Source organism: Mustela lutreola, chromosome 10, assembly GCF_030435805.1.
Source record: "Mustela lutreola isolate mMusLut2 chromosome 10, mMusLut2.pri, whole genome shotgun sequence".
NCBI classification, from domain to species: domain Eukaryota; kingdom Metazoa; phylum Chordata; class Mammalia; order Carnivora; family Mustelidae; genus Mustela; species Mustela lutreola.
In genome coordinates, this window is record NC_081299.1 from 83229677 (window position 1) to 83245281 (window position 15605).

Here is a 15605-nt window from a genome sequence, read left to right on the forward strand (position 1 = left end):
GAAAGAGAAGTTTCAACATCCTGAGAGACTACTTTGAACAACTGTATGCCAATAAAACAGACAAATTAGGATAAAGTCATAGAAACTTAACAATCTTTTAAGACTGAATCATGAAGAAACAGAAAATCTGAATAGACTAATTACTAGGCAGGAGATTGAGTCAGAAATCAGAAATCAGAAACCTTGGCACAATAAAATCTAGGACTGGATAGCTTAACTGGTTAATTCTACAAAACATTCAAAGCTTTAATACATATCTTCCCTAATCTCTTCCCAGAAAATTAAAGAGAAGAAAACGCTTCCAAACTCATTTTAGGAGATGGCCATTACCCTGATACCCAAACTAGACAAGGATATACACAAAGAAAACATTACAGGGTGTTTCCATAATGAGCTTAGATGTAAATATCCTTAACAAAATACTGGCAAACTGAATTCAACTATACATTAAAAGGATCATGCATCATGATCTAGCGGGATTTATTCCAGAAATGCAAGGGTGGTTCAATATCCACAAATCAATCAATGAAATACATCACATTTACAAATTGAAAGATAAAAGTCATATGATTATCTCAATAAATTCAAACAAATTATTTGATAAAACCCTGTATTCATTTATGGCAAAAACTCTCAACAAAGTCAGTATAGAAGGAATGCACCTCAACATAATAAAGATCTTATATGACAAGCCTATAGATAACATCATACTTAATGTTGTAAACCTGAAAGCTTTTTCTCTAAGATCAGGAACAAAGCAAGAATGCTCACTCTCCCCACTTTTATCAAACTTAATATTGGAAATCCTATTCAAAAATAAGGCAATAAAGATAAATAAAAAGCATCCAAACTGGAAAGAAAGAACTACAACTGTTACTATTTGTAGAATATGTGATACTATGTATAAAAAACCCTAAAGATTCCAACAAAAAACTGTTAGAACTAACAAGTGAATTCAATGAAGTTCTAAGATACAAAATTAATATAGAAAAAATCTGTTGTTTATATAAACCAACAACAAATTATCAGAAAAAGAAATGAAGAAAACAATCCTATTCACAATACCACCCAAAAGAATAAAATACCTAAAAATAAATTTAACCAAGGAGATGAAACACCTGTACATTGAAAATAGTCGGGGCGCCTGGGTGGCTCAGTGGGTTAAAGCCTCTGCCTTCAGCTCAGGTCATGATCCTAGGGTCCTGGGATCGAGCCCCACATCGGGCTCTCTGCTCTTCAGGGAGCCTGCTTCCTCCTCTCTCTCTCTCTCTGTCTGCCTCTCTGCCTACTTGTGATCTCTGTCGGTCAAATAAATAAATAAAATCTTAAAAAAAAAAAAAAAAGAAAATAGTAAGACATCAATGAAAGAAATTGAAGACACAAACAAAAAGATATTCCTTGTTCATGAATTGGAAAAATGAATATTGTTAAATATTCTCCATATTATCCAAAGCAATCTAGAGACTCAGTGCAATCTCTATTAAAACTCCAATGGTATTTTTCACAAAACTAGAACAAATAATTCTAAAATTAATACAAAACCACAAAAGACCTCAAATAGCAAAATAATCTTAAGAAATAAGCTGAAAGCCAGAAGTATCACACTCCTTGACTTCAAACTATACTATAAAGCTATAGTAATCAAAACAAAATGGTATTGGTATGAATCCAGACACATATATCAACAATATTCTGTTGACACATATATCAACAGAACATAATACAGAGCCCCAAAATAAACCACATACAAAGTCAATTAATTTATGATAAAGGAGGCAAGAATATACAATGGGGAAGAGACAGTCTCTTCAATAAAACGTGCTGGAAAAACTGGACATCTACACGCAAAAGAATGAAACTGGACCATTTTCTTATGCCCTACACAAAACATAAACTCAACATGGATTAAATGCTTGAATGTAAGACTGAAAACCATAAAACTGCTAGTTGGCAGGCTATTTGACATTAATATTCACAATGGTTTTTTTAGATTTGACTCGAAAGACAAAGGAAACAAAAGAAAAAAGAAAAATAAATATATAGGCAAATGGAACTACACTAGACTAAAAAGCTGCACAGAAAAAAAATCATCAATGAAATGAAAAAGCAACCTATTATGTGGGAGAAAAATATTTGTAAATCATATATCCAAAGGGGGACTAATATCAAAATTACATAAAGAACACAACATATAAAGAATATACACTGAGTACTATAACTCAATAACAACAACAAAAACTCAAATAATCCAGTTAAAAAATTAAGCAGAGGATCTGAATAGACCTTTTTCTCCAAAGAAGACATACAGATGGCCAATAAACATGAAAAGATGTTCAGTATCACTAATCAAGAATAAAATGAAAATCAGCCACAATTAGATATCACCTTACACCTGCTAGAATTGCCTTTATCAAAAAAAAAAAAAAAAAGTATCAGCAAGGAGATATAGAAAAGGTAATTCTTGTGCACTGTTAGTGGAAATATAAATTGGTGCACTATAAAAACATTATGGAGGTTCCTTAAAAAACTAAAAAAATAAGGCTGCCATATGATCAAGCAATTCAACTACTGGGTATTTTTCCAAATAAAATTAAAATACTAACTCTAAAAGAAATGCACACATATTCATTTCAGCATTATTTATAACAGCCAACATATGGAAGCTACCTATGTATCCATCAACAGGTTAGTGGATAAAGAAACTGTAACATGTATACACAATGGAACACTACTTAGGAATACAAAAGAATGAAATCTTGTTATTTGCTACAAGGATGGACCTTGAGAGTATGGTGCCAACTTAAATAAGTGAGATGAAAAAAGACATATACCAAATGATTTCACTTACACGTGGAATTTAAAAAACAGAACAAACATAGTGAAACAAAACCCAGACTTATAGATACAGAGAAGACATTGGTGATTGCCAGAGCAAAGGGGTGCTGAGCAGGGGATAGGTGAAGGGTTCAAGAAGTAAAAACTTCTAGTTATAAAATAAATAAGTCACTGAGATGTGATGTACAGCTTGAGAAATAAAGTCAATAATATTGCTTTAACTTTGTATGGTGACAGGTTGTAACTAGACTTATAACTACCATTTCACAATGTATAGAAATGCTGAATTACTGTTTTACAACTGAAACCATTATAATAGTGTTTGTCAATTGTACCTCAATTTAAATCAACAAGTGAGAGTTCTCAGAGGAATAGCGTCTGTCATCCAGGACACCAACAAAGTAATAATATTATTTTAAGTCATTTTGTTTTAAAATGCAGTGTTAGTTCATACACATATTGTATGCCCTTTCACTTACTACATCTGTGCAAACTTGCCCTGCTATAATAAAGAAACAGTGAGTCCCTAAAAAAAGATACAGAAGAGTTCAAGTTAGTCTCCATCAACTAAGGATTTTCCCAGGGTATAAAGCTCATACCTTGCAATGTTCAGGTAAGCCTAATGCAACTTTGAATTTGGTAAGAAAACAAATTAATTCCTATAATTGATTGTGACAATGTACAACATCAAATTGTTTCTATTTTCTCATTACTAGGAGGCCTTGCTTAGAATTAACTTGTCAGAGAGCAGAGAAGGAATAACCTTGATTTACTACTAACAGCAAAGTGAGACTTAATCTTGAGGGATATTATGGGAAGGGTCTTAAAAGGAAAGAATACATTGTGTTTCAGTTGACAAAATCAGACAGGGAAGTCATTAAGTAAAAACCTAGTGTTGACAGGCGTTTAATTTGGCCTTCTAGCCAACTGGACCACAAGGATTATACAATCTACTGTAACCTTGATATAAGTTGATCATTTAAATGATACACAGAAAATAACTTGGTAGTTCATTCCAAAGAGGGCACACCAGAGAGCATAAGATGTCCCGGAGTATCAGTTACTGACGAAGGATTCATAAAAGAGAAAGCTATGAATCAAAATGGTGAGATTAAAAGCTTTTGTTTTATTATAATTTGTATCCAAATAACACACATGCTCCTAATCTAAAAGTTTATAAAATGTAATTTTAAAGAATATTATTCAGTTAGGGGTTTTGAAAATTCTCTAACGTCTATTAATAAAAAAAAAAAAAAAAACCCACAAAATAATGCTGACATATTATTTCAAGCTGTAAAAGTTAAAAGAGAATTTCAGGAAAAAGAATCAGGCATGATAGCCTTTTTAAAATGGGGTCCTCTTATCACTCTCCAATGTATAGTTAATGAATACATTTTTCTTTAGACCCTCTAATTTACATAACTTTCACTCAGAATATTTTAATGACTTTCTGGAACTGCAATTAATTTGACATAGGGTTTTTGAAGTTTAATTTTTATAACCCTTGTTGAATAAAAATATTATTTATGGCATAAAACACATGTTAGCTGTGTATTACATTAAAAATGCTAGATATCAAAAGAGCACTAAGAATTAAAGTCATTCTAAGATTTTTGTGCTTTAGGGGTGGACAAAAAAAGAGCAATATGTACACTTACATACCTCAGTAGCAAACTGCTGCAATCCACCAATATTAATTGGTCCCTCTTCAGTGGCATACAAATTGCATCCACCTACACAAAGATCAGAAGTTGGACATACCATTCCACAGGTCAGACCAAGTGGGTTGTCAGAAAAAATCATCTTAGCAGCTCCATAATAGTTCTACAAAAATAAAATAAAATAAAATTTTATTATGTAACAATGCACCTTAAACATTCAAAATATGATCCAATTTTCTATCAGGTAACAGACTGAGTTCTCTATTAAGTAATCTATTAGGTGATAGATTAAGTTGAAGATTAAGTCATGTATAAAATATAGAGGTTTCAATAATGTTTACCATCAGTAAACATCAAATAATAACTAGGAGAGAACCTGACATGCAGAAATATTCAATATATGGTATATTAATAAATAAACAATTAATCAATTTTGGAAAATCAAAATTTAAAGTATAAATGTTCTGTAAATAGCTTTCTTTCACAAAGCATCTAACTATACCCTGACAAGAATTATCCTTTTCATTTTTAACTAGGTAAGTTAGGTAGACTGAACAAATTTAAATCTTAAAATGTTAAAAAAAAAAAAAACGGTTAAACTCAAGTTATCTTTCATTTAACTAAATTAAAAGCATCTAGGATCCTCTTTCCCTTTTTCTCATCTGGCTTGTCCAGAGAGACTAAATATGACACTTCGTGTTGATTATCTAATTCTTCAATCACATACTATTAAGCAAATAAGCAGATGAAACTAACCACTACTCTTGTATGAGACCTTGTCAAGCTCATCTCTCATTACTTCCTTTCATACATTTGATTTATATAGAATAACTTAAAATACTACTCATTTTATCAAGAGTTTTTAGAACCAAACCTGTTCAAACATTGTACAATCCTGTCATTATTGACTAAGAATGAATAACTTGAATATTTGGGGAGTATTGTTTTCTCTAATCAAAAGTAAGAAGTGTACTTGACCAGTACTCCTCAAAACTGTCAAGTAAAAAATACGGATAGTTTTGAGAATATATAAAACTCAAGAAAACCCTAAGGAAATATGACAACTAAATGTCCTATGCTATTCTGGACAGGAGCCTAGATAAGGAAAAAAGGTACTAGGTAAAAACTAAGGAAATCTGAAGAAATCACAGACTTTAGTTAGTAATAAAACAGAGATAATGTTTCATTAATTGTAATAAATGTGCTATAGTAATGTCAGATATTAATAGTAGAGAAAATAATGTACAGGTCTATATAGGGATTCTTTGTACTATCTTCACAGCTTTTCTGTAAATACAAAACTGCTATAAAAATATGTTTTAAAGAAGAGATGGTAGAATATAGTTAGTGGTATGAAACTAAAGTATTAATTTCTCCTTTAGTTTTTGTTTACAATACTTTTGAAGATCTTTGACAACACATACATTGCTTCCATGACTAACTTTGATCATAAATACAAATTCCTAGACATTATAGAATACTGATGATAATAAACAACAGAAATAACCTTAAATATTTCTCGACTTGTTGATACATTATCAGAAGTTTGCTAGGTTTTTATTTAATCTTTATCGTCAATCATCTTATATAAAATGTCCAGCACCCAATCAAAAACTTCTAAGCATAAGATGAGACAGATTAAATGCCTGATAGTCAGTGAAAAAAAATGAATCAATAAAGCAGACCCATAGGTCTGATACAGAAATTGGAGATAGCAGAAAAAGATTTAAAAAAACTTCAAGAAGATTTAGAAAAATATAGACAAAATAGATGAACCATTTCAATATACAACCATAATACTGTGATCTATTTAAAAATAATCAAACTGGCATTCCATAACTGAATAAAACATTTAAAAATAGATCTTAATGCACGGTTTTTGTATAGTATTCATGTATAGTATTATTTTGTATAGTATTCATGGTGCTTTAACAGCATTTATCTTATTCAATGGGTCTTCTTAGCAACCAACAATAATGTCTAACATGTAAGAATGGTTCTTCACTACATATTTCTGAATACATAATAGGAATGTGTTATTAAATTCAACTTATAAATAAGGAAACTGGGGTAGGAAGGATATATAATTTGCCAAAGGATCATAGAGCATATAAAGTGGCAGAGCCAGGATTCAGAGCCATATATATGACCACAAACTCATAAGGACCAAGACATACTCTAATACTAAAGAATACTGTTAAGTACTAAATAGGTTATAAAATCTAGTTACAACATTATTTTTCATATATAATATGTATCTTGATGTAAAACACACAACACTCTTTTCAGTATAAATTGGACTTCATGTAACTAGCTCATTAATTACACTTTATATCTTAATAGATTTTTTCCCCAAGATTTTATTTACTTGTCAGAGAAAGAAAAAGCACAGGCAGGGGGAGCAGCATGCAGAGGGAGAAGGAGAAGCAGGCTCCCTGTTGAGCAGGGAGTCCAATATGGGACTTGACTTCAGGACCTGAGCAGGAAGCAGATGCTTTATCAACTGAGCCACACAGCCATCCCTATTAGATGAATTTTTTGTATATTTCCGTTAGTTTTTTTTTTTTAATTTTTTTTTAAGATTTTATTTTATTCATTTGACAGAGATCACAAGTGAGCAGAGAGGCAGGCAGAGAGAAAAGGGGAAGCAGGTTCCCTGCTGAGCAGAGAGCCCAATGCAGAGCTCGATCCCAGGACTCTGGGATCATGACCTGAGCCAAAGGCAGAGGCTTTAACCCACTGAGCCACCCAGGCACCCCCTTCCCTTAATTTTAATCTTTCCATCAAGTCAATGAAAAGTTATTATAAGGCAAAGTCTTTTTTATCTTAACTAAAGATTAATCTGGTTTTTTTTTCCTCAAATTTGGTCATAGTTATCATTGTCTTTGGGATAGTCTTTGTTAATGTCACTGATAAGGGACAAGAGTAAAGCACCATGCTGTCAAAGTACACTTTCCCAAAAGATAAGACAGGATTCCCTTATATATAGAGAAGGAGCATGTATCCAAGATTTTACTTGACTTATTAATGTATAGGGAATCATAAAATAAGGAATCATTAAGATAGTAAAGGTGATTCAAGGAAGATTTGAGGCTGAAATGGCTTAAATGCTGAATTCTACAAAGTATTTAACAATCAATACCAATTCTTCACAAATACTTCTAAAATATACATATGGAATTTATCTCAGGAATGCAGGGTTGGTTTAATATCCCCTAAATGAATTAATATAATACACTGCATCAATAGAATAAAGGACAAAAATTTACACAATAATCTCAAAAAAATGTAGAAAAACATCTGACAAAATTCAATACCTCTCATGATAAAAACTCACAACAGGCCACAAAGAGCCACTAATTCATTTAAGAGGTTAATAAAGAATATTTATTTAAAAACCACAGCTGACATCTTACTTTACACTGAAAACTGAATCCTTCCAACCTTAGCATCAGGAAAATATAAGGATGCACATCTATCCAGCACAATACTGGCAGTTTTATCCAAATAATGTGGCAAACAAAAGAAACAAAAGCTATTCAAATTGCAAAATAAGAAGTAAAACTATTTCTACTTATAGAAGAAGTGATCTTGTATATAAAAAATCCTAAAATCCAGTAAAAAACTATTAGCAAAATAATGCTTAATTTTATGTGTCAACTTGACTGTGCCATGGGATGTCCACATTAAACATTATTTTGGGGTGGGTATAAGAAGGTATTTCCATATTAGATTGGTTTTTAAATTGGTGGACTCACCAAAGTAGACTGCCTTCCCCAATTATCACTCAACTGGGTGGACAACATCCAACCACTGAGGAACTGAATAGCACATGATAAGGTGACAGGAAGAAAATGTGGAACCTGCCTGGTTGAGTTTGGACATCAGTATATATATACATATAGTTTATATTATATGTTTATATATATTAATCTGTAAAATATATAAATATATATAATATATTAATATTATATACCTATGTTATACATTATATTTTATATATATACAGTTTTTATGAAGAACCCTGACTAATACATTACTAATAATCACTGTAGCCAGCATGCTGAACATGAGATCAATCAATATACAACAATCAACTTTATATCTACACACAATGTATGAAACAATGAACAAAACAAAAATGAAATAAAAAATAATTCTAAGAGGATCAAAATACAAATTATTTAAACTATATTTACCAAAAATATGTCAAACATAGGTTCTGAAAACAGACCACTGCTGAGTGAAACTAAAGAAAACCTAGATAAATGGAAAGACAGTCCATGATTATGAATTAGAAGGCTTATTATTAGGATGTTACTCCCCAAATTTATCTACAGCTTCAGCACAATCCCTATCAAAATCATAGCAGATTTCTTTACAAAAATTGGCATATTGACTCCAAAATTCATATGAAAAACCAAAATACCCAGAACCAGAATAGGCAAAACAGCTGTGAAAAATAAGATCAAAGTTGGAGGAGTCCCATTTCCTGATGTCAGAACTTATTATGAAGCAACAGTAATCATGATGGTGTGGTACTGGCATAATAACACAGATACAGACCAATAGAACAGAACTGACAGTCTAGATAGAAACCTTATCTTTATGTTCAATTGATTTTCTGACAAGGATTCCAAGACAATTCTATAAAGAAAGAATATTCTTAAGAAATGATGTGATAACTGAATATCCATAAGCAAAAGAATGGAGTTGATCTTTATTTCACAGCACACATAAAGATTAACTAACAATAAATTATAGATATAAATGTTAGAGATAAATCTATAAAACTCTTAGAAGATGATATAGGAATAAATCTTTAAGACCTTGGATTAGGCAATGGTTTTTAGCCATAAAAACAAAAGCACAAGCAATGACACACACACACACACACAAAAGAGATGAACTGGATTTCATAAGAATTAAAAACTTCTGTGCTACAAGGAACACCACCAAGAAAGTTAAAAGGCAACCAACAGAACAGGAAAAAAGTAACATATGGTAAGAAATTTTTTTTTAAAGATTTTATTTATTTATTTGACAGAGACCACAAGTAGGCAGAGAGGCTGGCAGAGAGAGAGAGAAGAAGAAGCAGGCTCCCTGTTGAGCAGAGGGCCCAATGTGGGGCTTGATCCCAGGACCCTAGGATCATGACCTGAGCCGAAGGCAGAGGCTTTAACCCACTGATTCACCCAGGTGCCCCTGATAAGAAATTTTCATCTAAAATATATGAAGACTTATAACTCACTAATAAGATAATCAAAAAATGAACAATGGATTGGTATGAACATTTCTCCAAAAATATACAAATGGCCAATATGCATAAGAAGTATGGCTAAACGTTATTAGCTACCAGAGAAATGCTAGTCAAAATGAGATACCACTTCTTAACCTATTTGGGTGGCTACAGTGAAAAAGACATAACAATATATACAATGAAATATTATTTAGACGTCAAAAAGAATGAAATCTTCTCATTTGCAATGATGTGGATGGATCCAGGGTGTATTACACTGAGTGAAATAAGTCAGTCAGTAAAAGGCAGATACCATATGATTTCAGTCATATGTGGAATTAAAGAAATAGAACAGATTTTAAAGAAAGAAATAAAACAGATAAAGGGAAAAGAGGAAAAAGAAAGAAAGAGAACAAACCGTAAGAAACTCTTGATTATAGAAAACAAACTGAGGGTTGAAGGAGGGGTAGGGGCCAGAAGAGAGGCTAAATGAGTGATGGGTATTGCGGAGGGTACTTATTGAGATGAGCACTGGATCTTAAATGTAAGATCTTTTATGATTCTTATATGAATCACTAAGATTCTATTCCTGAAACCAATATTATACTGTATATTAACCAACTAGAATTTAAATAAAAGCTTTAAAAAAAAGAAAAATGTGAAGAAAAAAAATTTTTTAATGTTTTAAATAAATAATTTTTATGTAAAAAAAAAGACATACAATAAAAAATGTTGACAAGGATGTGGAAAAACTGGAACAATTATATGTTGCTTATGGGATTGAAAAATGGTGTACTTTGAAAAATAGTTTGGCAGTTGCTCACAAGGATAAAAACAGAGTTACCATATGATTCAGCAATTCCACTCTTTAGTATACACCCAAGAAAATTTACAACATATGTCCATGTATAACTTCATACATTAATGTTCAAAGCAGTGTACCCCTAGCAGCTAAAATGTAAAAATACCCTAAATGCCCATCTCTGATGAACTGCTAAAAAAGTGGAATATCCATATAATCAATTATTATTTATAAATAAAAATAAGTAATGATATGTGCTATAACGTAGTTAAACTTTGAAAACATTATGCTAAGTGAAAGAAGCCATTCACAAAAGACCACAGATTTTGTTTTCATTTAATGAAAATATCCAGAACAGGCAAAAGTAAAGAAGCAGAAAGTAGACTGGTAGTTGCCTATGCCTGGGAGTCTGAGAAAAACTGAAAATTGGCTGCTAACGGGGTTTACAATATATTTTGGGAGGATAAGCATATGCTCAATTTGATTGTGGTTATGGTTGCACTTCTGAACATATACTCACCACCAATGAAAAGTACATTTTCCACTGGCCAACTGTATGGAATATGAATTTTATCTCAATAAAGGTGTTATATTTTTAAAAGTACACCTACAGGATGGGAAACTATATGGGGAATTTAATAAATAAATATTTCAATAACTCTGGATTAAGATTGCTTCCCTTGCCTCAGGAGAAAAAGCTGCAGTAATCAAAACAGTATGGTAGTGGCAAAAAAATAAACACAAAGAAGAATGGAACAAGAAAAAAAAAGAAAGAGATAAACCCACAATTACATGGTCAATGAATCTTCAACAAAGGTGGCAAGAACATATGAGAAAAAGACAGGCTCTTCAACAAATGGGGTTAGGAAAACTGGACAACCATGTGCAAAGGAATGAAACAGGACCATTTTCTTACACGGTACACAAAAATAAGCTCAAAGGGATTAAGGACCTAAATGTGAGACCTGAAAACCATAAAAATCATAGAAATGAACACAGGAAATAATTTCTATGACATCAGCCCTAATAAGATCTTTTTAGATATGTCCCCTGAAGCAAGGGAAGAAACAGCAAAAATAAACTAATGGACCTACCTCTAATTTAAAGTTTTTGCACAGCAAAGGAAACAACAAAATAAAAGAAAACCTACTGAATGGAAGAAAATATCTGCAACAGATGTATTTGATAAGGACTTAGTATTCAAAATATACAAAGAAGTTACATGTCCAAGAAGATCTAAAAATTATAAATATTTATGCCCCCAGATGGGAGCACCCAACTATATAAAACAATTAATAACAAACATAAAAGAACTCATTGTTAATAATACAATAACAGTAGAGGACTTTAACACCTCACTTATATCAATGCACAGAGCACCTGAGCAGAAAATCAACCAGGAAACAATGGCTTTGAATGACAAACTAGACCAGATGGATTTAAAAGATCTATTCAGAACATTTTATCCTAAAGCAAGAGAACACATATTCTCTTCAAGTGCATATGGAACATTTTCCAAAATAGATCACACAATAGGTCACAAATCAGACCTTACGAAATACAAAGATACCAAGATCATACAATGAATCTTTTCTTTTCTTTTCTTTCTTTCTTTCTTTTTGAAAAAGATGTGAGAGGGGAATAAAGGGATTGGGTGAGCAGAGACGGGGAGAGAGAGAGGAAGGGATAAAAAGAGAATCTTAAGCAGATTCCATGTGCAGCACAGAACCTAATGTGGGGCTCAATTTCATGACACTGAGATCATGACCTAGGCCAAAATCAAAAGTCAAAGGCCTAACTGAATGAGCCACCCAGGGGCACCCCCATGCAAATTTTCTGATCACAACACAAAGAAACATGAAGTCAACTACAAGAAAAATTTGGAAAGACCACGACATGCTTAAGCGAGGTTAAAAAATATGCTACTGAACAATGAACAGCTTAACCAGAAAATCAAAGAAAAAATTAAAAAAAAAATACATGGAAATAAGACACAATGGTCCAAAACCTTTGGGATGCAATAATAGCAATTCTAAGAGTTAAGTTAGAGCAATACAAACCTACCTCAAGAAGCAAGAAAAATCTCAATAAACAAATTAACCTTGCATTCAAAAGAGCTGGAAAAAGGCAACAAATGAAGCTCAAAGCCAGCAGAAGGGAAATATTGAAGTTCAGGGCATAAATAAATGATACAAAAACTAAAAAACAAACAAACAAAAGACAACAACAAAAATAATAGAGAATAGATCAATGAGACCAAGAGCTGGTTTAAAATAAATAAATAAATAAATAAATAAGATTGATAACCCCCCTAGCCAGATTTATCAAGAAGAGAAAGGTCCTAATTAAATAAAATCTAAAATGAGAGAGGAGAAATGACAACCAACATCACAGAAATACAAACAATTATAAGGAATATTACAAATATCTGTATGTCCAACAAATTGGACATACCTAGAAGAAATGGACAAAACATATAAACTACAAAAACTGAAATAGGATGGAATAGAAAACTTGAACATATCAATAACCAGCAAAGAAACTGATTCAGTAATCAAAAAATCTTCCAACAAACAACAGTCCAGGGCCGGATAGCTTCACAGGGGAGTTCAGCCACGCACTTAAAGAAGAGTTAATACCTATTCTTCTTAAACTATTTCAAAAAATAAAAATGGAACAAAAACTGCCAAATTCATTCTATGAGGCTAGCACTACCCGAATTCCAAAACCAGACAAGGCTCTACTAAAAAAGAGAATTATAGGCCAATAGCCCTAATGGACACATACACAAAAATTCTCAATAAAACAACTAGTAAATCAAATCTGACAGTACATTAAGAGAACCATTCACCACAATCAAGTGCAATTTATTCCTGGGGTGCAAGGATGTTCAATATTTGCAAATAAATTCACATAATACTCTACGTTAATAAAAAAAAAAAAAGCACAAGAACCATATGTTCTTTTCTATAGATTCAGAAAAAGGATTTGACAAGATAAAACATTCATTCATGATTAAAACCATCAACAAAGTAGAGTTAGAGGGAATATCTCAACATAATAAAGGCCTTATATAAAAAAAAAATCATCCTGGACTGGGAAAAACTGAGAGTTTTTCTCATAGATGGTCAGGAACAAGACAGGTATGTCCACTCCCACCACCATCATTTAACACAGTACTGAATTCCTAGCCTCAGCAATCAAGACAACAAAAAGAAATAAAAGGCATCCAACTTGGCAAGGAAGAAGTCAAACTTTCACAGTTTGTAATGACATGATACTCATAAAGAAAACCCAAAAGACTCCACCAAAAAATTGTTAGAACTGATACAGAATTCAGTAATGTTGCAAGATACAAAAATCAATGTACAGAAATCTGTTGCTTTTCTACACACCAGTAATGAAGCAACACAAAGAGAAACCAAGGAATCAATCCCATTTACAATTGCAACAAAAACCTTAAGATATCTAGAGATAAACCTAACCAAAGAGGTAAAAGATCTGTACTCTGAAAATTAAAAAAAACACAATGAAAAAAACTGAAGATGACACAAAAAAATGGAAAAACATTCCATGCTCATGGATTGGAATAATATTGTTAAAATGTCTATACTACCAAAAGTAGTATACACATTTAATGCAATCCCTATCAAAATACCACCAACATTTTTCACAGAGCAAGGAAAAATAGTCTTAAAATTTGTATGAAATCTTGGAGACATGTTTTGAAAGAAGATGTTGTGGCCAATGTGCGAAAATGAATTTTTGGGACTTCATCAAGATAAAAAGCTTCTCCACAGCAAAGGAAACAGTCAACAAAACAAAGAGGCAACCACAGAATGGGAGAAGATATTTGCAAATGACACTACAGACAAAGGACAGATACCCAAGATCTATAAAGAACTTCTCAAACTCAACACCCAAAAAACAGACAATCAAGTCAAAAAATGGGCAGAAGACATGAATAGATGCTTCTCCAATGAAGACATACAAATTGTTAACAGACACATGAAAGAATGTTCATTATCCTTAGCCATCAGGGAGATTCAAATCAAAACCACATTGAGATACCACCTTATACCAGTTAGAATGGCAACAATTAACAAGGCAAGAAACAACAAATGTTGAAGAGGATGCGGAGAAAGGGGAATCCTCTCACACTGTTGGTGGAAATGCAAGTTGGGGCAGCCACTTTGGAAAACAGTGTGGAGGTTCCTCAAGAAATTAAAAAAAGAAAACTACCCTATACCCTGCAATTGCACCACTGGGTATTTACCCCAAAGATACAGATGTAGTGAAAAGAAGAACCATATGCACCCCAATGTTCATAGGAGCAATGTCAACAATAGCCAAACTGTGGAAAGAGCCAAGATGCCCTTCAATAGACAAATGGATAAAGAAGATGTGGTCTATAAAACAATGGAATATTACTCAGCCATTAGAAATGATGGATACCCAACTTTTGCATCACCATGGATGGGACTGGCTGAGATTATGCCATGTGAAATAAATCAAGCAGAGAGAGTCAATTATCATATGGTTTCACTTACTTGTGGAACATAAGAAATAGCATGTAGGACATTAGGAGAAGGAAGAGAAAAATGAAGTCGGGGGGAATGGAGGGGGAGACAAACCATGAGAGACTGCAGAATCTGAGAAACAAACTGCGGATTTTAGTTGGGGGAGGAGATGGTTTTGCCTGGTGACAGGTACTAAGGAGGGCATGTATTGCATGGGGCACTGGATGTCATACATAAACAATAAGTCTTGGAACACTACATCAAAAATTAATGATGTACTATATGGTGACTAACATAACATTAAAAAAAAAAATTTTGTATGGGACCACAAAAGAACCTGAAGAGCCAAAGCAATCTTGAAAAAGGAAAGCAAAGCTACAGTCATCACAATTCTGGACATCAAACTATAACAGAAAGCTGTAGTGATCAAGACAATATGGTACTGGCACAAAAAAAAAAAAAAAAAAAAAAAAAAAAAGACACACAGATCAACAGAACAGTATAGAAAACCCCGTAATAAACCCACAGTTACATGGTCAATTAATCTT

At 32.5% G+C, this 15605-nt stretch overlaps 1 protein-coding gene across 6 annotated transcripts in view; it reads right to left on the reverse strand.

Annotated features, from left to right (window-relative positions):
• Positions 1 to 15605, reverse strand: part of DPYD (dihydropyrimidine dehydrogenase) — an 833169-nt gene that overhangs the window by 613798 nt on the left and 203766 nt on the right. For all 6 annotated transcript variants that reach the window (XM_059138489.1, XM_059138488.1, XM_059138490.1 and 3 more), the window contains one exon: positions 4498 to 4659. In XM_059138489.1, the coding sequence (XP_058994472.1) occupies positions 4498 to 4659 (162 nt within the window). The remainder of the gene's footprint in view (positions 1 to 4497; positions 4660 to 15605) is intronic.